The sequence below is a fragment of the Mesoplodon mirus genome (genome assembly GCF_964341445.2).
Source record: "Mesoplodon mirus genome assembly, chromosome: 15".
NCBI lineage: Eukaryota > Metazoa > Chordata > Mammalia > Artiodactyla > Ziphiidae > Mesoplodon > Mesoplodon mirus.
The window spans coordinates 36,549,461-36,573,306 of NC_138991.1; the positions used below are offsets into that span (position 1 = coordinate 36,549,461).

Consider the following 23,846-nt stretch of genomic DNA (forward strand, 5'->3'; position numbering starts at 1 on the left):
TCAGGGATGCCATCCTGCAGCCCCTCCAGGCTACCCGTGGAGGAGCAGAGAGAAGTAACCTCCTTTTCTCCTTCCCGGCTTAGAAACAGAGGCCTGTGCCTGACCTGTGGCGGGGAGCAGGTGGGAGTGACAAGCGTCCCCTTCCCTCTTTCAAACTCCCTGAGTTGCCAGCTTAGGCCCCCAGGCGCCACAGCTGCTAAGGCCTTGGGATCCTCTTCTACTTGAAGCTTCCCTGTCCCCATTTTTCAGACTGGAGAATGGAGGTCCAAAGAGGGAGGATGAGCTCCCCAGGTCACAGCATTGTTGCTATAGTAGAGCAGGGACTGGACCTCAGTTCTTCCCGGCTCCCAGGAGATCAGAAGAAACCCTGCTTGACAGCCAGGACCCAGAGCAGGAGGGGAGTGCCCAGGGAGAGCAGCCCCAGGGCAGCTGAGTGAGCAGCACAGTCCGGCCAGCACTATAAAGATTTGCCAAGGGTGCCCTCTGTGACTGCCCGTGTGGCTTGCTCGGGTATACAGTCTGGGTCCGTCAGGATACTGGTAGATGTACTCAGCTGGCGTAGGGAGTTCAGAACAGCTGGGAAAAGAGAGAGAGAGGGAGAGACACTTTCTGGGGTCAGGGCCCTACCCTTGGATGCTGAAGACAAAGGGATTGGGGGAGGTACTAGTTAGCAAGACTGTCAGTCAGCCCCTCCTAGGATCTCCGTCTGCAGGTGTCCTGGTGGCCCATCTGGGGGCATGGTGGGGATGGACAAAACCCTAGGCCACAGTGAAGACAGGCTGGACCTGGGGTCTGAGTAGGGTGGAACCCCCTGCCCTGAGGTTTGGACACCCTGCTGAGCAGGCAGGTGGCTCACGTACTTGGTCGGAGAGCTGGCAGGGAGCAGTACTGGTCCAGCCAGGCCAGTGAGGTCTGGCGGAGGCTCTGCAGGCTTGCCGTAGACACCATCCCATTGAAGGACTCAAACAGAGGCCGGATGAGGATGCTGAACTGGACCCAGGTCAAGGAGCAGTTCTGTCATCCAGCTGGTACCCTCATCCATTTCACATGTAGCCCTGACATCTGGCCACTGTCCAGCCTTGAACCCTAAGGACTCCTACTGTAGCCGCCTTCCCATACTCTAAGGCTCTCCCAGCTCTCTGGCTCTCAGGCCCTTCCCCCAGCTCCTCCAGGACCTTCCTTCTGGGCTGGACTATCCCCCATCCCTGGGCTTCCTGCCCTGGCTCAGTCAAGGGCTTGACCAGGTAAGGGAGTGAGAGATTCTATGTCTTCCCACAGGCCCACCCCAGTCATGTTACTCCAAGTTTAGGTTCTCCTAAACTGCCCCTGGGACTTTCTGAGGGCAGGGCTGTGGTCCCCTCACCCAGGGGGCTCCCCCTCAGTTTCCCTCTGCTCCCAGCCCATCACTGGGTAATGCTGCTGGCCAAGATGCCAGGGGCCTTGAAGGAGGGGGTAGAATCGGAGCCCTTTCCTCTGGGATCAGCTCTGAGACCCTGCCTGGCCCGGGGAGCGGAGCCTGTGTCGGGCCCAGCCTGGTCCGGCTGCAGCGCTCACCCCGCCACTGGCCAAGGGAGGATACTACCCAGAACTTCCAGTTATGCAGTGTGCGGGTCCGGACATAGTCATCGAACATGTCTCGCATTTGGTCGAACCGCTGGTGTGTGATGGGCACTCCCGTAGCAGGCAGCTGCTGCTGGCACAGGCTGGGGGCACGGGGCAGGTCAGGGCGGGGAGTCAGGCAGCAGGCCCTCTGGCCCAGCGCCTGCAGGGCCCCCCACCCACTTGATGGCGGCATTGAGCGCCTCGATCTGGTCCCGGAGCTGCTGGGCCTCCTCCTGCTTGGCGGCTCGCTCCTGCTGCAGCATGGCGATGTACTCGGCCGTCTTCTGCAGCGTGGTGGCTTTGCTCATCTACAGCAGCACCGTAGGGCTGGGCTCAGGGACTGGGGGTCCCCCACCCTGGGACCCACTGAGGCACTGGGATGGGAGGAGGCAACCGGGTGTGTGGAGGGCCCTGGGGCTCGGGGCTGCCAGCCTGGGCTGGAGACTCACCTTGACGTTGGGCTGGGTGCTGAGCGTGCTCACCAACCCGTGCAGAGTGTCAAACCCCAGCTTGATATTGAAGCGCCGCTTCTGCTCCGCAGAGATGTGTGTGATGCGCCGATTTTCGGTCTGAGGGGGCAGAAAGTGGGGTGAGCCTAGGAGGGGGCGTGGGAGGGCCTGGGGGGAGCAAACAGACCTTAGGGTGAGAAATGGTGCCACCTTGTTGTCCAGATGGCCCCGGCTTACGATGCGTTGAGGGGAAGAGATGCACATGCTCAGAGTCCCCGGGCCCGGCAGGGTGTTGAGCTCCCCAGACAGCCGCCGCTCACCACCTGTGTCAGAGACAGACAGACCCACAGACAGACCAACACAGGGGAGAGGGTCCCATTGCCCTGGCCCTCTCATCCTGGCCCCAGATGTAGTCCCCCCTTCTTCCTTCCCCTCCCTCCCCCCACAGAGTTCCCCGATCCCTGCAACCCCTCTTTACCGCTGGGTGCTGGGGGCGAGAGCCGCTCCGCTTTGGGGACAATCAGGGGCCTGGGAGGGGCCAATGTGGCTGGACCCGGAGGTGGTCGGGGCGGTGTAGGGGCCGGGGTCGGGGGAAAGAAGGTGCAGGGGAACTCGGGGGCTATCTCCTGCTGGGGTGGAGAAGGGCAGAGAGTCGGGGTGAAGCCCCGGGGTTCACCGCCACCTCCCAGTGCCCGCCATCTTACCGGGGACCCTGGGGACTGGAGGAGGGCGCTGGACACGAGCGCAGGTTCCAGGGCTTGCTCAGGCTTGGCTGTGCAAAGACAGAACTGTGAGGGCTGCTGGGGCCCCCATCTCATCATCTCCCAAGACCCCGTCCCTCCCCTCCTCACTGCCCACACCGCTTTTGGGTTCAGGGCCCAGGTCCCTCATTCCTTGCCACCCGCCCTCCGGCTAAGCCTGCCCCTTAGCCTCCACCCTCTAATCCCACAGGCTCTCCGCTCCGCATCTGGTCTCCAGCCCCCTTCCCAGCTCACCTGCTGTGAGCAGCTGTGCGAGGCAGGGATTGTTGCCCCCGGCAGTGGCAGGGGCCAAGGTCGGGGGGCTGGGTCTCTGTCCCCTGGGGGACTGGGTAGAGGGCTTGCCTCTGGGTCGCGTGCCTTGGGGCACGGTGAAGTGAGGCCCAAACGGGGGCTCTGAGTACCCCGAGGGTAGAAGGTCTACGGGGAAGGGGGCGGGGGCAGGGCCTGGACCCAGCGGGGGGGTGGGTGAAAAGGCCGTGGGAGCAGACGGTGGGGACACTCCCGGGGCAGGAGGGACAGGAGGGAAAGAGAATCTGGGAGAGAAGAGAGGCTCTTGCTGCAGCATAGCAGGCAGTGGAGCAATGGGAGGGAAAGTGGGTGAGGCACTGGGCTCCAGGCCAAGCCCCTTGGCAGGGCTGGGGTATTGGAGGAGGGGTGGGCATGCGGGAGTGGGTGGGAGCTTGGGCTTGGGGTCTTCAGGAAGGAGGAAATCAGAGCTCAGGAAGGCACTGGAGTCCAGAGGGCCAGGGCAGCTGCTCCGAGCCTGGTTGGGGGACAGAGAGCAGGGGAGAAGGCTAGCCTTTCTGAGGCCTCCCAGGCAGCCTCTTGCCCTGGCTGAGCTCTGGACTGGGCACTGGGAGAGTTGGGAGAAATGGTTCCTGGCCTCAGACACACACCCCAGGAAACTTATAATCTAATGAGGGGAAAGAGTGGAATCAATTTATGCACAAATTAGGCATGAGAAAGAACATTAATCTTCCTGCCTGCCCATTCATTCACCAAATAACTTACCAACCTATCCATCCATCCATCCATCCATCCATCCATCCATCCATCCATCCATATCCATCCATCCATCCTCCATCCATTCACCTACCTATCTATGCTCTCATCTATGAGCTAGCTCATCTACCTATATTTCTACCAGCCTACCAGGTATTAACCCATTCACCAATCCATCCAACCACCTATACTTCCTTACTCACCCACCAACCCATCCATAGTCTGTCCATCTATCCACCATCTGTATATTCACCAGCTGCACATCCATCCACCAGCCCATCCATCCAACCAACCACTCACCTACCTATATATATACCAACCATGTAAGCATCTACCCCCATCTACAACCCAGCGATCTATTCTCCAACACACCCATCCATCCACACACTCATCCATTCACTCACTTGCTCACTCATTGGGCAACCATTTACCCAGTGCCATTAATGTGCTTGAACTGTGCTAAGTATGAGAAGATGCAGCTGTGAGTAAAGCATAGCCCTTCCAGCAAGGAGCTCACAGTCTAGTCAAGGAGAGAGACCTCTCAAACAATGAACTATGCTAGTACCTGAGAAGTCTGATAACGGAGGGAAAAGGCAACTATCCTAGCATCATGGGGGCAACATCTGAAGTGCACCTGGGAGTTCCTGAACCAAAATGATAGAGTCACTGCTTCCTAAATGCACATGCTCAGCTTCGGCCTCCATGCTTCTGTTCCTGCTTCTCCTCCCCTCTGCTGGTCTCTTCTTCTGCCCAAACCCAAGTCATTCACTAAGGCCCAGAACTACCCCCCCTTCCAGGAAGTCTTCCACAAGCAGCCCAGCTCCACGCTCCTCTGTCCTCAGGCTCCCCCGCAACCATCTTGTCAGTTCTGCTTCACGAGGGTCTTTCCTCCCCAGCTGAACAGTGCCCTCCTGGAGGGCACAGATGGGGTCTTTCTCCCCCCTCCAGTCTCTTACGATGGACTGAGCATACTCAGGAAGTACCCTGAATACCTCCGGGGTGTGGGCAGGTGAGCTGAGCAGGGTGAGCTCACCTGCAGGCGGTTATGTCCCGAGAGGTGGGTCATGCCCGAGCAGGCAGAGGGCACCTCCGAGCCCAGGATCCCACTGCTGAGGACAGGGTCAGCCATGGGGCCGAAGCTGGGGGGCTCCAGGAAGCTTGAGGGTGTAGGCGTCGGTGGAGGGCGGTAGTTGGTGAAGAAATCTGTAATTCGGACACACAGGGTGGCAGCTGTCAGGGCTAAGGCCACGGCTGGAAGCAGCGGGCTGGCCCTGTCCCCAGGCTGGGCTGGCAGTGGGGTGGGGGCCAGCAAGGGAGGGGGGGCCTTCCACAGGAGATTGTGAAACTGGGAGAGTTTCTGTCTCACTCAGGGGAAGCCACAGCAGAGGCTCTGGTGGGATGGGCCTGAGTGGGAGACAGCAGGGGGATGTGCGGGGGTGTCAGTGGGACACCCCAGGAAGCAGCCCTCCCACCGAGCCCCAAAACTGGCTCCAGAGGCCCCCCTTCCCCACTCCCGGCCTGGGAATCCCAGGCCTTGTCTGCTTCTGTTACCAGCTCTGCTGGGGACGTGGCAGGGCGGGGTGGTACTAGAGACTACCGGGGAGGGAAAGGGTGGGGTCCAAGGGGAGGAGGTCTAGGATGGGGAAAAGGGCATCATGGTGTCAGGAGTTCACGGAGTGAGTTAGGGGTGAGAGGGGTCAGAAGGTCAGTGGGTCTGGGACAAGTCGGGTTTGTTGGAAGGTCAATGGGTAGGGCTACAGGGACAGAGCTCAGGAGTGTGGGTGAAGGGACTAAGGGGGGTCAGAGCAGGGGTCAGAGGGTGGGCTCAGAGCGGGGGCAGGAGTGAGGGGGTGCTGGAAGGTCTGGAATTGCTGGCAGGGATGGGGGCAGCCAGATTGTTCGAGGTGCGGATTGTGTAAGCCCCAGGCTATTCTGGTTTTGGGAAGCAGCTGCCTGTGGCCTAACCACATCCCGGGCCTGGGCGCCGCCCGCCCGCCCGCTCCTTTCCGGGCACCTTTCTCTGACCCTGAACAGCCTCCTGTCTGCACCAGCTCCCAAGGCCTCCTGGTCTGGTCAGACGTGACCCCACTGGCCTTGGATGGACCCCAGCCCCCTGGCCAAGACAGGTGGTCAGGCCTTTCTTCCAGGGGCCCCTTGAAGGAAACTCAGGAGTGGGATAAGCCAGCATCAAACCTCGAGCCAGATTGGGTCTATTTGTGCATCTCATGTGACTGGGGGCCCGTGTGTTGCTGGATGGCCGGCTCTGCGCGTGTCAGTCTCATGTAGCACCTGTCTGTCTGCCTCCCTGTGTGTCGGTCCTGCTGTCTGGAGCTCTGTCTGAGTCCGTGTGCACCTGCCCTGGTGTGAGGTGCTCAGTGTGTACATGTCTGCCCTGTGCCCACCTCTGTGTGTGTCTGTGTGTCTTTCTCGGCCACAAGGTCCGAAGGGAACTTCTTGCTGTCCTCCTGCCTCCCTTCAACAGAAGGACTGGGTGGTAGCGGGTGAGCGGCCGCCGATCCTCCACCCCCGGCCCCCAGGAACCATGGGCCTCATCACGTAGCCCCGGGAGGCTCAGGGCCGCAGAGCAGCTGCTGCTCCCCATGCCGCCCACTCCCCAGAACCCGGAGGGGCTCACAGAGCAGCAAGCCCAGCCCAGCCTGAGTCACCACGGCGTGTCCCCACCCCACGCCGGCAGAAGGCACTTCCGAGTCCCAGCCACCCGCGGAGCCCTCCCACCCTGTCGCCCCCACTGACCTGCCATCCCCTGGCTGAGCCCCTCCCCCGCCCCGTGCTTCCCCGAGTGGCCCTCACCCAGCCTCTCCCCACTCCCTGAGCCCCTCCACCAAGCCCCCTCCCTCCACAGAGTTATGGCCCCCTCACTAGGTTTCCTCTCAAGTGAGGAGCTCTTGGGGACCAAGCGACAGCCCTGACGGCCCTGGCGCTCCCTGCCCTCCCAGTTCACGGGGCGCTTAAGGGGGCCACACTAGCCGCCTCCCCTGTGTGACCCACACCCCCTACCGTAGGTTGCCCTCGCTGGCCCCCACTCTGGCAGCCACCCTGCGCTGAGAGAAGTCGCTTCCCAGCCCCGGTCGGTCAGGTTTTGCCCAGAGCCCGGGTTTGTGGGGGAGCGGCTGGGCTCCTACCTGCAGCAGGGGTCTGTGTGCCCATACGGGGCTGCTGCCCTCCCAGACTGGTCTGCTCCCAGGGCACTGCCATCAACACTGCTGTCCCCGCAGCCCCCAGCCCCCACCCAGGCAGGCATGGGGGTGGTTCCTCATTCCCTCGTCCCCGCCCCATAGGCCTCCACCTCTTAACTGACAGGCCCAGGACCCTGCCAGTCAGGAAGGAGTGGCGGGGTCACCCAATGCAAGCCTTTATCCCAGGAACCCCCTTTCTGCGCCCGAGGCCTCTGCTGAGACAGGCTGAGCCTCCAGGTCTGACCCCCAGCATGGCTCCGGAGCCCCCTAAGTGTGTGGCTATCAGCAGCAGTCTCCAAGGTCTACAGCTAAGTGAAGAAAGCAATGCGGGAAACAGGCTGCTACAGAGACAAAAAGAGACATTGGTCCACATGTGCTATATAGACATGGTATCTCTGGAGGGACATGAGAAACCAGCGACTGGTGGCCCTGGGGTTCAGGAGAGGGAGCCAGGGCCAAAGGCTACTTTAAAGAATGCTTTGTAAGATACGATTCCTGGGATTTTCTTAAAAATAACATAGGAGGGAAGAATTGGGTGAGGTCTAGATGAGATAAGAATGGCCAAGAGGTGATAAATGTTGACGTTGGTGAGGATTCCATGAGGGTCAGTGAACTACCCTCTCTCCCTACCTGTGTGTATGCTTGAAATGTTCTTTAATAAATAGTTTTTTTTAATGAATTATATAAACACTAATAAATAGACCCGAACAAAGGAGAGCCATCAAAGTCCCTCTCTCCCTTGAGACAGTCCCAGCATCTACTGCTCTCCTGGGAACTCCCCAGAGCCTGCAGCTTCAATGCTTCTGGTCCCCTGTCCCCTGCTAGGTACCCTGTCTGGCTTGCTCTCACCTGAGGCCACAGCACCTGCATCCCAAGGCCAGACAAAGGGAGACCAGGAAGATCCCTGAGAAATCACCCAGATCATCCGCCCTCCCAGAGGGGCCTGGGACTGGCCTGAGGTCTCAAGCGTACTGGGGCTTTCCTCCTACTGAGCCTGACCATCCACTCACCCAGGGGGAGGGGCCTGCCCCACCTGAGATCTCCATGAAGTCATCCAGGCTGGGCTGCAGAGGCGTCAGGTCCGGCTGGATCATGTCAGCGTTGCCGACATAGGCTGGAGGGGGCAGTGGTGATGTCAGCAGCATCGGGCAGGGCGGAGTGGGGGCACCCATGCCCGGCCATCCTCCCTTGACTGCCTGGATCCCCTTAGGCCTCCCTTTCCTGGCGCAGCCCCTCACCGTCCTCGGGGGGCAGCTGCAGGGGTGTAGGGCCAGGCTGAGTCATGGTGAAGAGTGTGTCGGAGATGTCGGACAGAAAGCAATCGAGATCCAGAAGCTGCCGCCCGCCGGTCTCCTCCTCTGGGCCCGCCAGCAGGACGGGCACCACGCTGGTGAAGAGCTGCTCGCACCATCGCTCCGGTGGCTGCCACCCCCCTTCCCCCTGAGGAGACAGAGCTGTCAGCAGCCCCAGGCGGGCTCCACTGCCCTACTCCTTCCCAGTCTGGAGACACAGGGGCCTCCCACCGCCCCCTGCCTGGGGGATGAAGTGGTCAGCCACCCAGAGGGCCTCTCTGCATATAGCCCCTCCTCTCCTCTCTCCGGTGGACCCAATTTGCTGCCTGAAAGGCTAGGGTCACCCCACTGGCCTCCAACAACTCCTCCCAGGAGAGAGGCTGGGGTGGCCTGCTGAAGAGATGAGGGTCCCTTCCTGCGCCTACACTTTTCCCTACCTGGGTCCCCAGTTCTTAGAACCTTCTGTTCCCCCATGCTTCCCCACCACTTGCTTAGTGAACCAGAAGGCTTGGGGTCTTCCCACCACTGCGCTCCAATGTTGCCCTTCCCAAGAGGAGAAAAGCTCAATTAATCAACCAGAGGACACACCCACTCCACTCGCGTCCCACCCTCACCCCACCACCACTGCCTTGCGCACCCAGAGGGAAGCATCCATTCTCTGGGTCCAGGGAGCACCCACCTGCTTTGGGGCCAGGAGATCCCCTTCCCTGCTGGACTTACGGAGCTGCAGGAACACACAAAGGTGGACACTGGATCCCCTTCCGCTCCTCCATCGCTCCCCGCCAAGGCCTCCCGTACTCACTAGCTCCCCTAGATCAACCGGATCCCTCACTTCCCCATGGAAGCTCTTTGGCCCTGGGAGGTAAGGAGGTTGCGAGGAGGCCCTGTGGCCACTGGGTGGCACTGTCGGCCTCGGTCTTAATGGAGGACAGGGTCGGGCTTGGGGTTGGGGGGAAGCCCTCCGGGGCTCTTGCAAGAGAGGCCGTGGCCAGAAGTCGCAGGGGAAAGGGCCCCCCACTGACCCGCTTCTTGTAGTAGATGCGCCACTTATGGTACTCGCGCATCACCACCTCGATGCGCCGCTTCCAGTAATTCCCCTCCAAGACGACGGCCTGAGGAGGGCCGGATAGGGGACTCAGTGCGAGGGGTGGCACTGACCCCACCCCTCACCCAGTCTCCCTCTGGGCCAGCCCCTCCCGCTCAGCATGAGGAGTGATGGGCAGGAGGGGCCTGGCTTGGTGGGGCGGCAGGTGGTTGGTCCCGTGGTCTCAGCTACCTCCGGTTTCCGGTGCTCATCAGCCTCAGGCCCCTGCAGGGGGGTCACGAAGCCACACACGGGGCTCTTCCTCCGCTCCACATCTGAGAGAAGAGCGCCAGGTCAGGGGTGTCCAGCTCCCTCATCTCCCACTCCAAAGGGACTGGGACTCAAGTGCCACACTATGAAATCCTGCCTGCCTGGCCTTCCATGCTCTGATTACGTGCCACCTCCTCCAGGAAGCCTTGCTGCCTGCTCTAGCTCTCCCAGATCTCCCTCTTCTATGAGACCCTGTAAAACAAACCTCCCACACCCCATCTGCCCCCTTGGGAGCCTGGTAGGTGTGCAGGCAATGCTTGCTGAATGGGCCACACGAAGTTAATTGCCCCAAGAAGGCCCTGGTCAGGCTGGCGGGCTAGAGGTCCAGAGCCCTGGTCCCCTGCTTCAGGATGCCCAATTCCATCCCAGAGAACCACCGCTGGCCCACTTCAGGCCACTGCCTGAGCCCTTTCTCTGCCTCCTCCACTCCCATCCCTGTCTTCAACCCTCATCTCTCTCCAGGCTCCTTTTTGGCCTATAAACAAATTCCAGGCTCTCCTTTACCTCTCAAACCTTCCCCTTCCTTTGCTTCCCAACAAGCTAAATTTCTTCCCGTCACCCCTTTGCTTTCCTCCCAGACTCTGGCACACCACATCCACCTCTGCCCTCCCAGTTGCACTGTCACCTCCGGTACCTCAGCATCTGCCCGCACACCCACCCCGCTGGCCCAGCTCCTGAACTCAAGGCTCTGGCCCTCCCCAGTCCGGTCCTCCGAGACCTTGGCTGTAGGGCACCCTCCTCCTCCCTAAGCCCCGGGAACCTCCCCTCTGTTCTCCTATCTCCCTGACCACTTTTCACTGGCCCTTCTGCCAGGCCCACTCCCCCTAGCCTCTCTCACCCTGCTCCTTTCCAGTTTCAGACCCATCTTCCAGCTGCCTGGGGAACCTCCACTAGGATGTCTCAAAACATCACTCTCAGATGTTTGGGAACTTCCCTCCCAATCCCAAGCCTCCTCTGGACTGCCAACACTGCCTCCCATTCTCCCAGCTCCCCACCCTCGCCCAGTGTCCCCATCTAATCCATGGACTAACCCTCTCAATCCCAAGGGTGTGTGGCATTTCTTCCACCATCCCCTCCCCTCCATATTTTCACTGTTCCCCCTGGTCTGGTGTCATTTCTTGCCTAGACCTCCCTGACTGCAGCCTCATGCTCTCCAGCCCATCTTCCTGATGCGGGCAAGTCAATTCTTCCTAAAGGGCAGTACAGGCCTAAACCCCTCCATGGCTCCCTGAACCTCCAGGATAAAGCCCACACCCCTTAGCTTGGCTTCCAAGCCCTCCGGGACTGGCCCCACTGCTTCTCCTGCCTTTCCATCGCCTTCATATGCCCCACCTTGAAGCCAGACCCTAACCCCCACCCCCACCCCCAACAGCCCTCTGGTTTTATTCTACGTAGAATCCCCTTCCCTTCCCTCTGCCTCATCACGTCTGCCCTCCCATCAGGATAGCCTAGGGCTGCCCCTGTTCTAGGAAGCTTTCCCTTGTCTGAAACCCCATGGTCCCATGTGCCTCACTTTCCACCCTGCCTTGGCCATTTCTCTACATGCTGGCCTCTCCGTTGGGAGTGAAGGCAGAAGCTGTGCCCTTTAGCCCCAAATCCTTACATCTGGCACAGAGCTTGGCACACAGCAGTCCAGGCTGCATGGACTCCTGGGGGTTAGAGCAAGGAGGATGTCAGAGTATCTGTTTCTGGCTGCCTAGTTGAGGATATGAGCACCAGGAAAGACTGGGCTTGCCCAGGGCCCCCAGAGAGTCAGCGCTGAGCAGGCCTGGTCAGGCTCTGCCCTTCCCCACTTGGCAACCCTGTGCTCTGGACAGGAGGGTAGGGGTCATGTGGCTTCTTAGAGCTGGGACATGCTTTATTTAACAGTGATAAGTTCATCCATTCATGCAGCCTCCTAGGCCCTTGCACCTATGCTGGGATAGATGCTGGGACAGGGGATCCATGAATGAATCGGGGATGAATCTCCCAGCTTAGTGGGAGAGACAAGGAAAGCACACACACCACATGAGCTAAAGCAAGGTGGAGAGTCAGCTCATGAGAGGTGCTCTGGGATATCAGAGGAAATCAAGATGTCTTGGGGGTGTGGAAAAGGAAGGGCTCTTGGAGGCCAGGAGCCTGCCTAAGGGTGGGGGCGTGAGGGGGAGGAGCCAGGCAGCCCTCCAGCGATCCCACTCCTCCGCCTTTCCTGAAGCCCCCCTGCAAACCTTCCGTGTTCAGGGAGGAGGAATCCCGACATTTGTTAGAGGCCTGGTGTTGCTATTATCACAGTAACAGTAGTAAATCCCAGCAGCTCACCTTCAGGGAGCCCTTGTGTGTTTCAGGCCCTGTGCTGAGATGTGGACCATCTATCTCGCTGAAAACTCACAGCAAACCTCAGCAATAGGGTCTATTATGATTCCCACTTTACAGATGAGCAAGCACCAACTGGGGGAGGCTAGGAACTTTCCCAAGGTCACACAGCTAGGGTGTGCTAGAACTTGACTCAACCCCCCTCTGACTTAGAACTTGGGGTCCTTCCATCAACTTGTGCCACAAGCTGGGTGAGGACTCCTGGGTGGCATCAGAAATTTCTTCTGCAGAGAGAAGGGTCTGCACCCCATCCAGCTTTGAGGGGAAAGCGTAGAGGGTGAAAACTCGGGGTGGGGTGGGAGGGTGAGGGAGTTAGAGACACCTTCTCCCCCTGGCCTATCAGCTTCCTGGTTTGGGCAGGGCCCATCCTTAACATTCTCAGGCGAGGGCTGGAAGCCAGCCAGCTGGGAGCAGTGGAAGGGGCGCTGGGCTGGGTTGGAGAGCCCTGAATTCACAGCCAGTCATAGCTCTCTGCTCCTTTTATGCTCAGTGACCCTGAGTAAGTCACTAGCCTTCTGGGTCTCACTTGCTCGTCCATAAAACGGGGGTGATAAAACCTATCTCCCAGGGTTGCTAAGAAGCCTTAAATAAGATGATTTAGGAAAGTGCCAGGCACAAAGATGAATAGAAACCAAAAACAAACAAAACAAAAAAACCCACTTGTTTTCTCTGCTTGAATGGAATCCAGTGGGGCCACTACAGAGAATACCGTGTGGTCCCTCCTACGCTGTGTTCCCAGCTCAGCGCAGCCTTTGATCCTACAGGAGGACCTTACTGAGCTGGACAAGGTCCAGCACAAGGTCCAGCACAGGTCTCTCAGCCTCTGCTACCCTGCCATGGGGCATAGGTGGGTTTTGTATCCCCAAATGAATGACCATGACCTCCTCAAGGGTATATCGGATTCAACCATCATTTATTAAGCACCAACTTTGTGCCAGCCCTGTTCATACCCGTTATCCCCATGCCAGCCATCAAAGTTAGGACTCTTGGCCTCATTTCATAGATGAAAAAATGGGTTCAGAGAGGTTAGACAACTTGCCTGCAGTCACACAGCCAGCAAGGGGCAGAGCCAGGGTGGGAAACCAGCTCTGGGTGACTCCAAGACCAGAGTCCCTTCCACGTGGCCTCTCTGGGCCCCCTCCCCCCAAATCTCCATGGTGGGGAAGCTAAGGACGTCAATGGAAGGCTGGTGGAGACCCACCAGGATCTGAGTTTCCCCTTTGCAAAGCGGTGTGATTGGCCCGGATAGTATTGAATGCCTCTTTCTACCCTGGCATTTGAGGCACCTGACTACACTAATGGGATGCAGAATGGGCCTTGAACTGTTCCCCAAATCTCAGCTCACTTTAGGACTTCCGAAGGGTGACCCCTGCTGTGTCCAACTTCACAGTGGAGAGCACCCTTTGGGACACATCCCCCAAGACCCTCTGGGTTTAGAAGCTGTTGAGGGGTCCTGATGCTGGGGACCTGGCTTCCCCCAAAGCTCTCTGTGGTTGCTGGCCCTGAGGGTCCTGGGGGTTTCTGGGGCAGCCCCTTTGTCAGCCCTCCTGCTGGGGCCTGTGGTGCCCACTCACACTGGATATACCAGGCCCTCCAGATGGCGTTGTTGAGGCGGATCTTGTCCCGGCACAGCAGCTTGAGGCCTTTGAAATTCTTCCACTTGGGAGAAACCAGCTTGCCACTGTCAGAGGGAGAGGGCTGGGTCAGGGGGGGCGTGGAGAAAGGGGATGGTTGGAGGGGCTGGCTCCACTTTCTTTCCATGCACGAGGCACTCATCTATGGTGGGCAACTTGAGGGACACCCCTCCCAAAGCCTGCCCCTCACTCTAATCTGCCTGAAATGCCTACCCTGAGAGGCAGACCTTTAAAATACTCTCCCAGGTCCCCACTTGGGGCCTCTGTGTTCTTTGGTGAGACCTGCTGAAATCTGTTTATCAGCTCAGGTGTCAGAAAGACAATGCCCATTGGCCTCACAGGCATCTATCTCATAGGCTGGCTAAGGAGGGTTTTCGCCTGTCTCTTATTTAAGGAAACTGAGGGTCAAGAAACGAATGGGGGGCTTCCCTGGTGGCGCAGTGGTTGAGAGTCTGCCTGCCGATGCAGGGGACATGGGTTTGTGCCCTGGTCTGGGAGGATTCCATATGCCGGGGAGCGGCTGCACCCATGAGCCATGGCCGCTGAGCCAGCGCATCCGGAGCCTGTGCTCCACAACGGGAGAGGCCACAACAGTGAGAGGCCCATGTACCGCAAAAAAACAGAAACGAAGGGGACATGCCCAAGGTCACATGACATGATGGAGACTCACTCAGGACCTGTGGCTTCTTCTCCACCAGTCTCACTGGCCCCCTTAGGCCTAGGGGATGGGTAAGGTTTGTCTGAGTAGAGACAGAGCCTCTTCACCAGAGGCAGCCTCCAAGCAGCCAGCCACAGCCTTTTCACTGCCCTTCTGGTGTCTGCCCAGCCCAGAATCCCAGGATGGCAATCTGTACTGACCTGGAAGGTGCGCCCCTTCCCAGGGGTGTGCGCAACACGATAGCCACCAGGGCCCACCCAAAGGAAGGCAGCTAGGATGGTGGAGTGATGGGCAGGGGGCACATTGACCCTAACCCTGACCCTGACTCTAACCCTAGTAGTCAATCAAATCCATGAGACGGAAGGGCTCTACCAGGTGAGGGGCTTGACTCTTAGGGTCCTGATGGGCACAGGCCGAGTCTGCCACCCCCGGGGAGCTGAGGCCAAGATGTTCAGGGTCTTAGACCCCTGCTGGTCCCTCCCTCTTCCCTCCTCCCTCGCTCCTCATGATTCACAAGCTGGGGTTATGCATGAGTCCCCTCTGGCCCAGCTTCTCCAACCCCTGCTCACATGGAAGGCTGAGGCCCCAAGGCTTAGTCTTTCAGAACACCAGGCCTGCTCTCTCCAGGGCCCTCTCCCAGTTCCTGGGGGTGAGGGGCAGGTGGGTGGCAGTCTGGCTCCTGCAGCCCTTTGAGTGCATGGGTCACTGGGTCCCCTCTACTCTCTGGTCTCCAAGCTCCTGTGTTTGCTTTGGGGTTGGGGGGGACTGCTACCCCCAGGCACAACAGGCCTCATTACCCAAATAGAGTACATGGCCCAAGCACCCAGGTCTGCTGGCTGGTCCCTTTCCCTCCTAAGTCAGATAAACACCATCTGTCTAATAGGGACACATGGGGTAGGGGCACTCTGATACCTCCTGGGCCAGCTTCTTATGTGGCACCTGGGGGGACTCCTGAGTTTGTTGCCCCAGCTTGTATCCCAGCAACCTCCCAGTCCACTCTGATCACCCAGCGCCCTACCCCCAGCCTGCCTGCCCTCCCTCCTCCATTTGCCTGCTGAGGTAGCCAGGCAGGGCTGGGGGAGGTGAGACAGTGACATCCACACGCCCAGGAGGAAAGGATTTGGTCTGTGCTGGGCCTGTTGGCTGCGAGGGGAGGAGAGGGGCCCAGCCGGGAGCCAAAAGCCTGTGACCAGGGTTCAAGGAATTCTTATGACCAATAGAAATTCTGGGAATCTTGGGGATGGGATGGAGAAAACTCAGAACACCCCGCCCTCCCCCACCCCCACACACGTATCTACCTTGTGGAAATTTCCCTGGAAATTTCCTTAGAGTCCTGCTTGCTCCCCCTCACTCCCGAGGCCATTCTTTCCATAGCTAGCCAGCTCTGACCATGAACAAGTGTTTTCTTGGAACTTCCAGAACCTGCCTCCCTGAGGGTTCCACCCACAGAACCACGGAACACGGGCCAAGCTGCAGGCTGTCCTCCGGATCAAGCTGGCCAGTTCTTCCTGGCACCTCTGGACTCCTTGCCTTGCTGTCCCTGCCCATCTCTTTACTCTCTTGGGGTACCCCAGCTTCCACAATCCTCTCCCCTCCAAGGAACCCCTAAAATTAGGGGTCTTTAAGGGCTAAAACACTGTCCCAGTCTGAGCCTCAGTTTTTTCCTCTATGGGGGAACTCAAAGACTCCTCTGATACTGAGTCACTAACATCCCTGGCACTTAGGACCCCACCTGGGGCGGGTCACAGAGGCTGAATATTCTGGGGGTTTAGGGAGAAAGCCCAGCCCTCTCTACCCCAGCTGCCCCTGAATGGGGTCACATCAGCTTCCTGTCAGCCTCCTAGTGCGGGCGGTTCTTGGAGTGCGCAACGCCCCCTGCCTTGCCATTTCCCCTGAACCTCCCCTTTTGGTCACTGTGGTCTGGGATAGGGGCATGAGCCAGCCCAGGCAGAGCAGTGTGTAATGTAAAGCAGAAAGCTTAAGTTGGGAATGGATGGGAAAAGGGGGACCCTGGGGGAGTCCGGGGAGCAGGGGTGCCCAAATCTGGTGTACCATGACCTTAGATGCCCAGTCCCAGGAGGTCCCCTGATGTCCGAGGAGGGGAGGGAGGAAAGGGATGGGAATTTGAACTTTCCACACAGGTCTGGTGCTCTGGATGATCAGATTGCAACACGACCTGGGCCCGGGGCCAGAGCGTGTGGGCCAAGGTTACAAAGCGTCCAGCCAATGGAGTTGAGGCTGGGCGCCACAGTGGGGGGTGGGCAACCCTCCCCCCCAATCCCCACCCCAGCTCTCGATCCCAGTCAGAACAAGTGCAGGTCTGTAGCCAGCGGTTCTCAGAAGAGGAGGAGGCGCCGCAGAGGAAGAGGAATATTTACACAGAGAAAAGATCAAGGCTGGCCGATCCCCCTTTCTCCCCTACGGTTCTCGGTTGATAATTTATCCTGGTCCCTCTGCTCCGGGGAACTTTGCTCTCCGGGGCACTGAGCCAGGACCCCGGTTCGCGCCCTCCCCTGGGACACAGGCGTGGAGCTGGGGCCGGGCACGGCCGGCATGCTCTGCGACGCGTCAAGCAGGGGTTCCAGGCAACGTTAGGCGCTCAACCTCGCGTGTCGACCCGGGTGGGCGAGGCCAGGCCTCCTGGAGACCAGCCCCGCGCGGCCTGCAACACCCCCTGCCGGACCAGGGCTGGGAAACTAAGAGTTGCGCCCCTCTGGGCCGGCCGGGGCACCCTTCTCCCGCCAACCTCGACCTAGCAGGTCAAGAACAGGTGTCCCAGCAATTGAGGGGTGCAGGGTGGACGAGAGACTGGGTTTCAGTCGACGTTGTCTATGAATTGGGACAATCATGGGCGCGAGGTGTATCGCGAGGGTGCAAGAATAGAGCCGGCCTGAGCGGGGACTGCCGCGTTGGGAGCGGAAGGCTGCAGGTTGTCCGGTGGAGTGGCCCCCGGAGTGGAGGGTGGGGATGTTAGGGTGGCCTAGGGTCCTGGGAGCGCAAAGGATGCCCTGGGGGGCATTCTTTGGGGGCAGAGAGGCCCGCGGTGGGCCTACGGAGGTCGAGGTGGAGGGCAGGAGATCCCAGCCTTAGGGAAGGGGTCTTGGTGCTGAGGAATGGGAACCAGGAGGCGCGCAAGCATGTCGGGGGCCAGTGGGCTGGGCCGGGGTCAGAGGACGCTCCGGGCTGGGGAGAGGAGGGTATCCAGGATGTGGCCGGAGTCTCTGAGAGCAGCCGGGACCAAGGCTGGGGGCCGGGTGGGGTGTCCGGGGCCCCAGAGCGCGGTCCCGCCATGGAGGGCCGAGGTCGTCGGCCCCGAAGCCCCCCTCACCTGTAGGCCAGGCTCATGCACTCGAAGAGGCGGGTGAGTGTGGGGTCGATACTGCGCGGCCCGAAGTCGGCGAGCCCCAGGGGCCCCTCCTGGTCGCGCCGCCGGGTCAGCGAGTCGCTGTGCGGCGATGACACCATGAAGTGACCGCTGTGGATGACCTGCGAGCGGAGCAGCCCGCCTGCGCTGCGCCGGGTACTTGGGCCCTCCGAGTCTGTGTCTGAGTCCGAATCCGGGCTGGGGACGACCCGCGGGCCCTGCAAGCCCGCGACCAGACCCGCCAGCGCTCCGGCCGTGGCCATAGCCGCTGCCGCCTCGCCTGGGCTAGGTGCAGCTGGCCGCGCAGCCCTTGGGGCCAGGCCGGCTCATTAGCATAGCCCCGCCCCCCAACCACGATAGGTCGCTCGAAGGGGCGGAGCCTCGTGGCGTGCGGGAGTGGACGGGGCTGGCTTAAATTAGCATAATCAATGCGCCAGGTGTGAGAACGCTGGCCTGGAGCTCCCGCGGGTCTAGAGTTTGGAAGAGGAGGAGGTCCCTATGTCCCCTCCCGTCTTTCCTTATGCTGTGACCACTTGGAGTCCTGGCGGAACCGCCCCTACTTCACCCAAAAGGGGTCTCAAGAAGAGTCGTTCACACCTGAGCCAGAAAGCGCCTCAGTGCCAGGGATTCCTGCCCCCAGGGGTGCCCTCCCGTGAAGCCCCTCACCTAACTACTGCCCCCCTGCTCTCTTTGATCTCCCGGCTCACATTCACCCCCTCTCAGTGCTCCACGCAGCTGGAAGCACCCACCTCTCAGAAGTCTCGCGTGGCCTACCCACAGGAAGGTCTCAATACCTCCAGTTACCATTATAATCATCACTGTACCTGCACAGAGGTCCTGGGGGTTAGATGAGCGTGAATCCTGCTTGGCCACGCAGGATCGTTACCAGTGGTGATGGGTAATCGCTGGCAAGGCAGAGCCTTGGTCACCCTCCCCTGGACATCCCCTAGGCAGGCCATCTGCTCTGGGCCCCCTCCTCTCACCAACCCAGTGGTCCACCTTGTGTTCCTGTTTCTGAAGGCCCTCTTCTCACCCAGAGGACACAAACTAGGCTGTTCGGTCTGAGGCAATCACACCTGTCACCTCACTGGCGCCTTTAACAATCCTTAGAGGAAGCGTTCTTGCCCCACATCAGAGGGGGCACCAGAGTCCACAGGAGTGGAAACAGGCCCACGTATCTACAGAGGGACAGCCACAAAGCCTGGTCTAGAAGAATTCCGGCCTTCCCACCCAGGGCTATCTCTGGTGCGGGGGCAGGTGAGGGCTGGAGGCAAATGTTAACCTCCCTTAGTTTTGCAGAGGGTGTGGCCTAGTTAAGTCACAGGAGGGAAAGGGGAGGAAGTGGTCATTTGGGGGCTGAAGGCTTGGAAAAGATTCCCCCACACACTTTCTTCCATCCCATGGTAGGATCACACAGCCCCCACAATCAAATGGCAGTGCCCCGAGGGCCCCTGGGACCGCTTGAGGTGCTGAAATGGTTACCCAGGCTGGTCACAGGCCAGCGCTTCCACACACCACGTCCCTTGGACAGGTTCCCTCTGTCCCTGACAAACAGTCACCTCACATTCCCAGGAGCCCCAGCTGCCCTGCTCCACTTGCCCCCTGCTGCTCTCTGCAGGGGGTTCATTCTCCCTGCCCACCTCTCCCAAATTCTGGGGCTCCTCGTGTGCCCACCTCAGCCTGCCTCCTCTGGAGAGAGGGCCCTCCCTAAGTGGCCCTTTTGGGATCCTTGGCACAGTGGATTTCCCTCATGTGCCTGTCTGACTTCTCCCCTGGCCTCTGGGCCCTGAGGCAGAACTGCGTCCTAGGGTATCTGAGCCCCCATGCTGGGCACCCAGGGACTTGGGGAACGTACTGTGGAGGTAGGAGTAGGAAGCAGGGCCTCCTCTCCCTTGGTGCCTCTTAGCTTCCGGGGCCCTGGCTTAAGCAGACACCTGAATTGATCCTGCTCTGCCACTAATTCCATGAATGACCCTGGGCAAGTCTCTGTCTTACTGGGGATCTGTCTCTCTGTAAAATGGGGAAGTTGAATTCAGTGATTTCTTAGGGTCCTGCAACTTGAACCACCCTTGGTTCTCCGTCCCTGCTATTAGCATTCCAGCTCACCATCCCAGGCTCCTCAGGCCTCCTGTCCCCAGGAGAAAATCTCAGAGTTGTGTTCTGTGGTTCAAAAGACTTTCCCTTGAGCTGGTTCTCAGTAGGGTGGATTATCTCCCTCACCCCTTGCCCTAACCCTCCACAGGCATCTGCACCCCATTTCTGCCCTCCTGAGGGCCTGATAATACCTTTGGAGGCTTAAGAACTGAAAAGACAATCCCTCTGCACATAATTCAAAACAAAACAACACTACAACAAATAAAAGGAAGTCCAAGATAAAGAAGGACCTATTGTATAGCACAGGGAACTATATTCAATATCTTGTAATGATCTATAATAGAAAAGAATCGGAAAAGAATATATATTATATATATATGAAAAAATATATATATATAAAGAATATATATATAAAAAATGGAATCACTTAGCTGTACACCTGACAAACTAACACAACACTGTAAATCAACTATACTTCAATTAAAAAAAAAAACAATATGACACAAAAAATACAAAACAGTTACCCAGGGCTCCCCTGGTGGCGCAGTGGTTGAGAGTCCGCCTGCCGATGCAGGGGACACGGGTTCGTGTCCGGGAAGATCCCACATGCCGTGGAGCGGCTGGGCCCGTGAGCCATGGCCGCTGAGCCTGCGCGTCCGGAGCCTGTGCTCCGCAATGGGGAGAGGCCACAACAGTGAGAGGCCCGCGTACCGCAAAAAAAAAAAAACAAAAAACAGTTACCCAAATGAATTTTGGAAAAAAATAATAAACTCACTTATCTGAATAATAAAAGGAAGTCCACAAATTCTCATTTCTCCCATGATGACATCTTCAATTTAAAAAATACGTATATCAATTACTAAATTTTAAAAAGTGTTCTGGGACATGGGTTCAATCCCTGGTCCGGGAAGATCCCACATGTGGCGGAGCAACTAAGCCCGTGTGTCACAACTACTGAGCCTGCACTCTAGAGCCCATGAGCCACAACTACTGAGCCCACGCGCCGCAACTAGTGAAGCCTGTGCACCGAGAGCCCATGCTCTGCAACAAGAGAAGCCACTGCAACGAGAAGCCTGCGCGCTGCAATGAAGAGTAGCTCCCGCTCACCACAACTAGAGAAAGCCTGTGCACAGCAACGAAGATCCAATGCAGGCAATAAATAAACAAATAAATAAATACAATCCATCACTAGTCTAAATAAATAAATAAATAAATAAACTAAAAGTGTTCTAAATGCCTTAACCTTCCTGAGGCCTTGAATGTGTGCTTCATTCACTTTGTCCAGCCTCCCCCAACCTATCTGTATGGCCATTTAAGGGAGTATGTATTCCTCATTCCAGGCACTGTGTCCAACACTTTTGAACCATCATCTCTAATGCTACTGAAGTAAGTGTTATTAGTTTCATATTACAGTTGAAGAGACAGGCTCAGAGAGGGGAAGCAGTTGCTCGAGGTCCCCAGCTGAGAAAAGGCAGAGGCAGATCTGACTTGGAAGTCCTGCTTCCTAAACCTATGAGGCTGCCACTCTCCATAGACCAAGGGCATAGCCAGTTCAGAGTGTCCTTGCCCAGATGACAGTGCAGACTTGTGTGCACTAGCCCAGGTCACCCCTTCGCTCCTTTCCCATTTGGCCTGTATCACCCAGTGTTTATAACCTCTCGCTACAGACAAGTCTTCTTCACAGCTGTGGAGATGTAGGACGGGGTCTTGACTGGGGTGTGAAGACGTGGCCGTCCCAAAGGTCCTGCCTGACACCAAACCCTCCCTGTCTCCCAGCCTTAGTTCTCAGGATTGCTCCCCCAGACTGCCATTCGACGTCAGGAAAGCTTACCCATCCTAGATGGACCCTAGATGCCACTTCCTCCTCTAGCATCTTGTTCAGATACAACTGTAATTTCACTCTGCCCTGCGTTCACATGCACCTACCTCTCTTCCCACTAGATGGCAAATTCCCTGAAAGCAAGAATCACATCTTACTTCTCTAAATGGACCATTTTCCTCTCAAGTGCAAATGGGTATTTGTTGAGTGAATGAGTTTATATTATATCTATCTACTAAGTGTGCTCTACCTATCCATCTGTCTATCTATCTATCTATCCATCTATCCATCCACATACACACACATAGATAACATTTATTAAGTGCACATTATGCGCCTGTCCCAGTGCTAGGTATTTCACTTTTGCGAAAGTTAAAACATATAGAAAAGCAAAGATTTGGTACTTTTAATATCCATAGAGATGGAAAGTAGATTAGCAGCTGCCAGGGGTTGAGACTAGCTGGGTGTGGGAAAATGAGGAATGATTACAAGGGGTATGGGGTTTCTTTTTGGGGTGATGAAAATGTTCTAGAATTATATAGTGGTGATGTTTGCACAACTTTGTGAAATACTAAAAGCCAGTGAAAAGGGGTAAATTTGATAATAAGTGTATTACATCTCAGTAAAAAAAAAATTAGGCATTTAATATATTATTTCACTTACTGATAATCCTCCCCACTGTGTGTGTGTGTGTGGGTGTGTTCGTATTTTTATTATCATTTTACGGAAGGGGAAACTGAGGAAGGGAAGTGATTCAGAGGGTTGTTGTGAGAATTAACTATAAATAGTTAATGTTTATGGAGCCTAACCTACTCAGTCTAGGGAATCTTCCTAACAGCCCCATGACTTTCAACCCATTTTGTAGACAAGGAAACAGGCTTTGCTGAAGGTCACAAGGGAAAAAGAGAATGGGAAAGACTTCCCTGGTGGTTTAGTGGTTAAGACGCCGCACTTCCACTGCAGGGGGACTCGGGTTAGATCCCTGGTCAGGGAACTAAGATCTCACATGCCACGTGGTGCGGCCATAAAACATAAATAAATAAAATAAAAATTTTTAAAAAGAGAATGGGATTCAAACCCAGGCAATCTGATGGAAGCCTGCCTTACAAATACGTACTTTCTCAAATTAAAAGGACTAGCAATTGTTTGTGAGGATGTGGTGTGCACAGAACCCCATCCACTGCCACCACCGCTGTGTGACTTGGCACAATTATTTTGGAAAACTATTTGTCAGTATCTACCAGAGCTGAACATCCACGTACCTTATGACCCAGCAGTTCCACAGAAACGTGCACGTATGTGCACCAAAAGACATGTACAAGAGTATTCAGAGCAGCATTATTCTTATTAGCTCAATATTGGAAACAGCTCAAATGTTTATCAACAGGCGAACGGATAAATATATCACAGCACAGACACACTACAGAATCTTAACACAGCAATGAGACGAACGCTCTACCACCAGATGCAACCATATGGATGAATCTCACTGACAGTCTGTTGAGCAAAAGCAGCCTGACAAGGAAGTGTGGATGCTGTAAGGTTTCATTTATATAAAGCTCCAAAACGGGCTAATCTCTGGTGTTAGGCTGTGTTTTAGCCTTGGGATGACTAGAAGGGATCAAGAAGGGGCTGCTAACATTTTGTCTCTTTATCTGGGTTCAGGTAACAGGTGTGTTCACTGTGAGTATTCACTGAGCTGGATACTTATGATGTGTACACTTTCTATATGGACGTCAGACTTACAAGTTTTTTAAAAGAGAGACTCAGTTTGCACATGCACATGCAGCCTCACGGAAGCCTGCCTTGGCTGGGGGTGCATCAGGCATCTAGGAGGTGGGGAGAGCGACGGTGCATCAGGCCCAGAGGAGGATTTGGCAGGGGCAGAGATCGTTGAGTGAGTTGAGGGAATAGAGGATGGAGAGGTAGATGAGAGTGAGAAAGAGGAGTCTTGGCTGTGTGTCTAACCGGCAGCAAGTTGGGAAGTCATTTCCCCTGTCTGGGTCTCAGTTTCTGTATCTGAAAAATGGATGAACAAATCATGAAGAGACAATTGATAAATATGACTACATCAAAGAGGAAGTTGGACTGGATGAGTTTTCATATCAGAAGCACCCAGTTATTCTATCAAAAAATACGGGTCTTATCCTATGAGGAAAGAAAAAAGTCACTTCTCTTTGGGAAAAGTACACTTCATGCTTATAGACCTTCTGCTTCTATATTTACATATAGTGATATTACAAGTAGTGTCATATTGTTCATACATTT

At 56.8% G+C, this 23,846-nt stretch overlaps 1 protein-coding gene across 6 annotated transcripts in view; it reads right to left on the minus strand.

The window, feature by feature from the left end:
* Nucleotides 1–355: 355 nt before the first annotated feature.
* Nucleotides 356–23,846, minus strand: part of MLXIPL (MLX interacting protein like) — a gene marked incomplete at its 5' end in the record, with an annotated part of 30,519 nt that continues 7,028 nt past the window's right edge. The window contains 17 exons of one of the 6 annotated variants that reach the window (XM_082644377.1): nt 356–576; nt 861–990; nt 1,580–1,703; nt 1,783–1,910; nt 2,052–2,171; nt 2,262–2,374; nt 2,530–2,677; nt 2,756–2,823; nt 3,047–3,575; nt 4,848–5,017; nt 8,045–8,125; nt 8,250–8,451; nt 8,983–9,027; nt 9,326–9,415; nt 9,580–9,662; nt 13,584–13,690; nt 17,630–17,928. In XM_082644377.1, coding sequence (XP_082500503.1) covers nt 458–576; nt 861–990; nt 1,580–1,703; nt 1,783–1,910; nt 2,052–2,171; nt 2,262–2,374; nt 2,530–2,677; nt 2,756–2,823; nt 3,047–3,575; nt 4,848–5,017; nt 8,045–8,125; nt 8,250–8,451; nt 8,983–9,027; nt 9,326–9,415; nt 9,580–9,662; nt 13,584–13,690; nt 17,630–17,928 — 2,556 coding nt within the window. In that variant the 3' untranslated portion in view covers nt 356–457. Of the gene's footprint in view, nt 577–860; nt 991–1,579; nt 1,704–1,782; nt 1,911–2,051; nt 2,375–2,529; nt 2,824–3,046; nt 3,576–4,847; nt 5,018–8,044; nt 8,126–8,249; nt 8,452–8,982; nt 9,028–9,325; nt 9,416–9,579; nt 9,663–13,583; nt 13,691–17,629; nt 17,929–23,846 lie in introns of those variants that run through there. The other 5 variants (XM_082644376.1, XM_082644375.1, XM_082644374.1 and 2 more) reach the window with 5 other exon arrangements.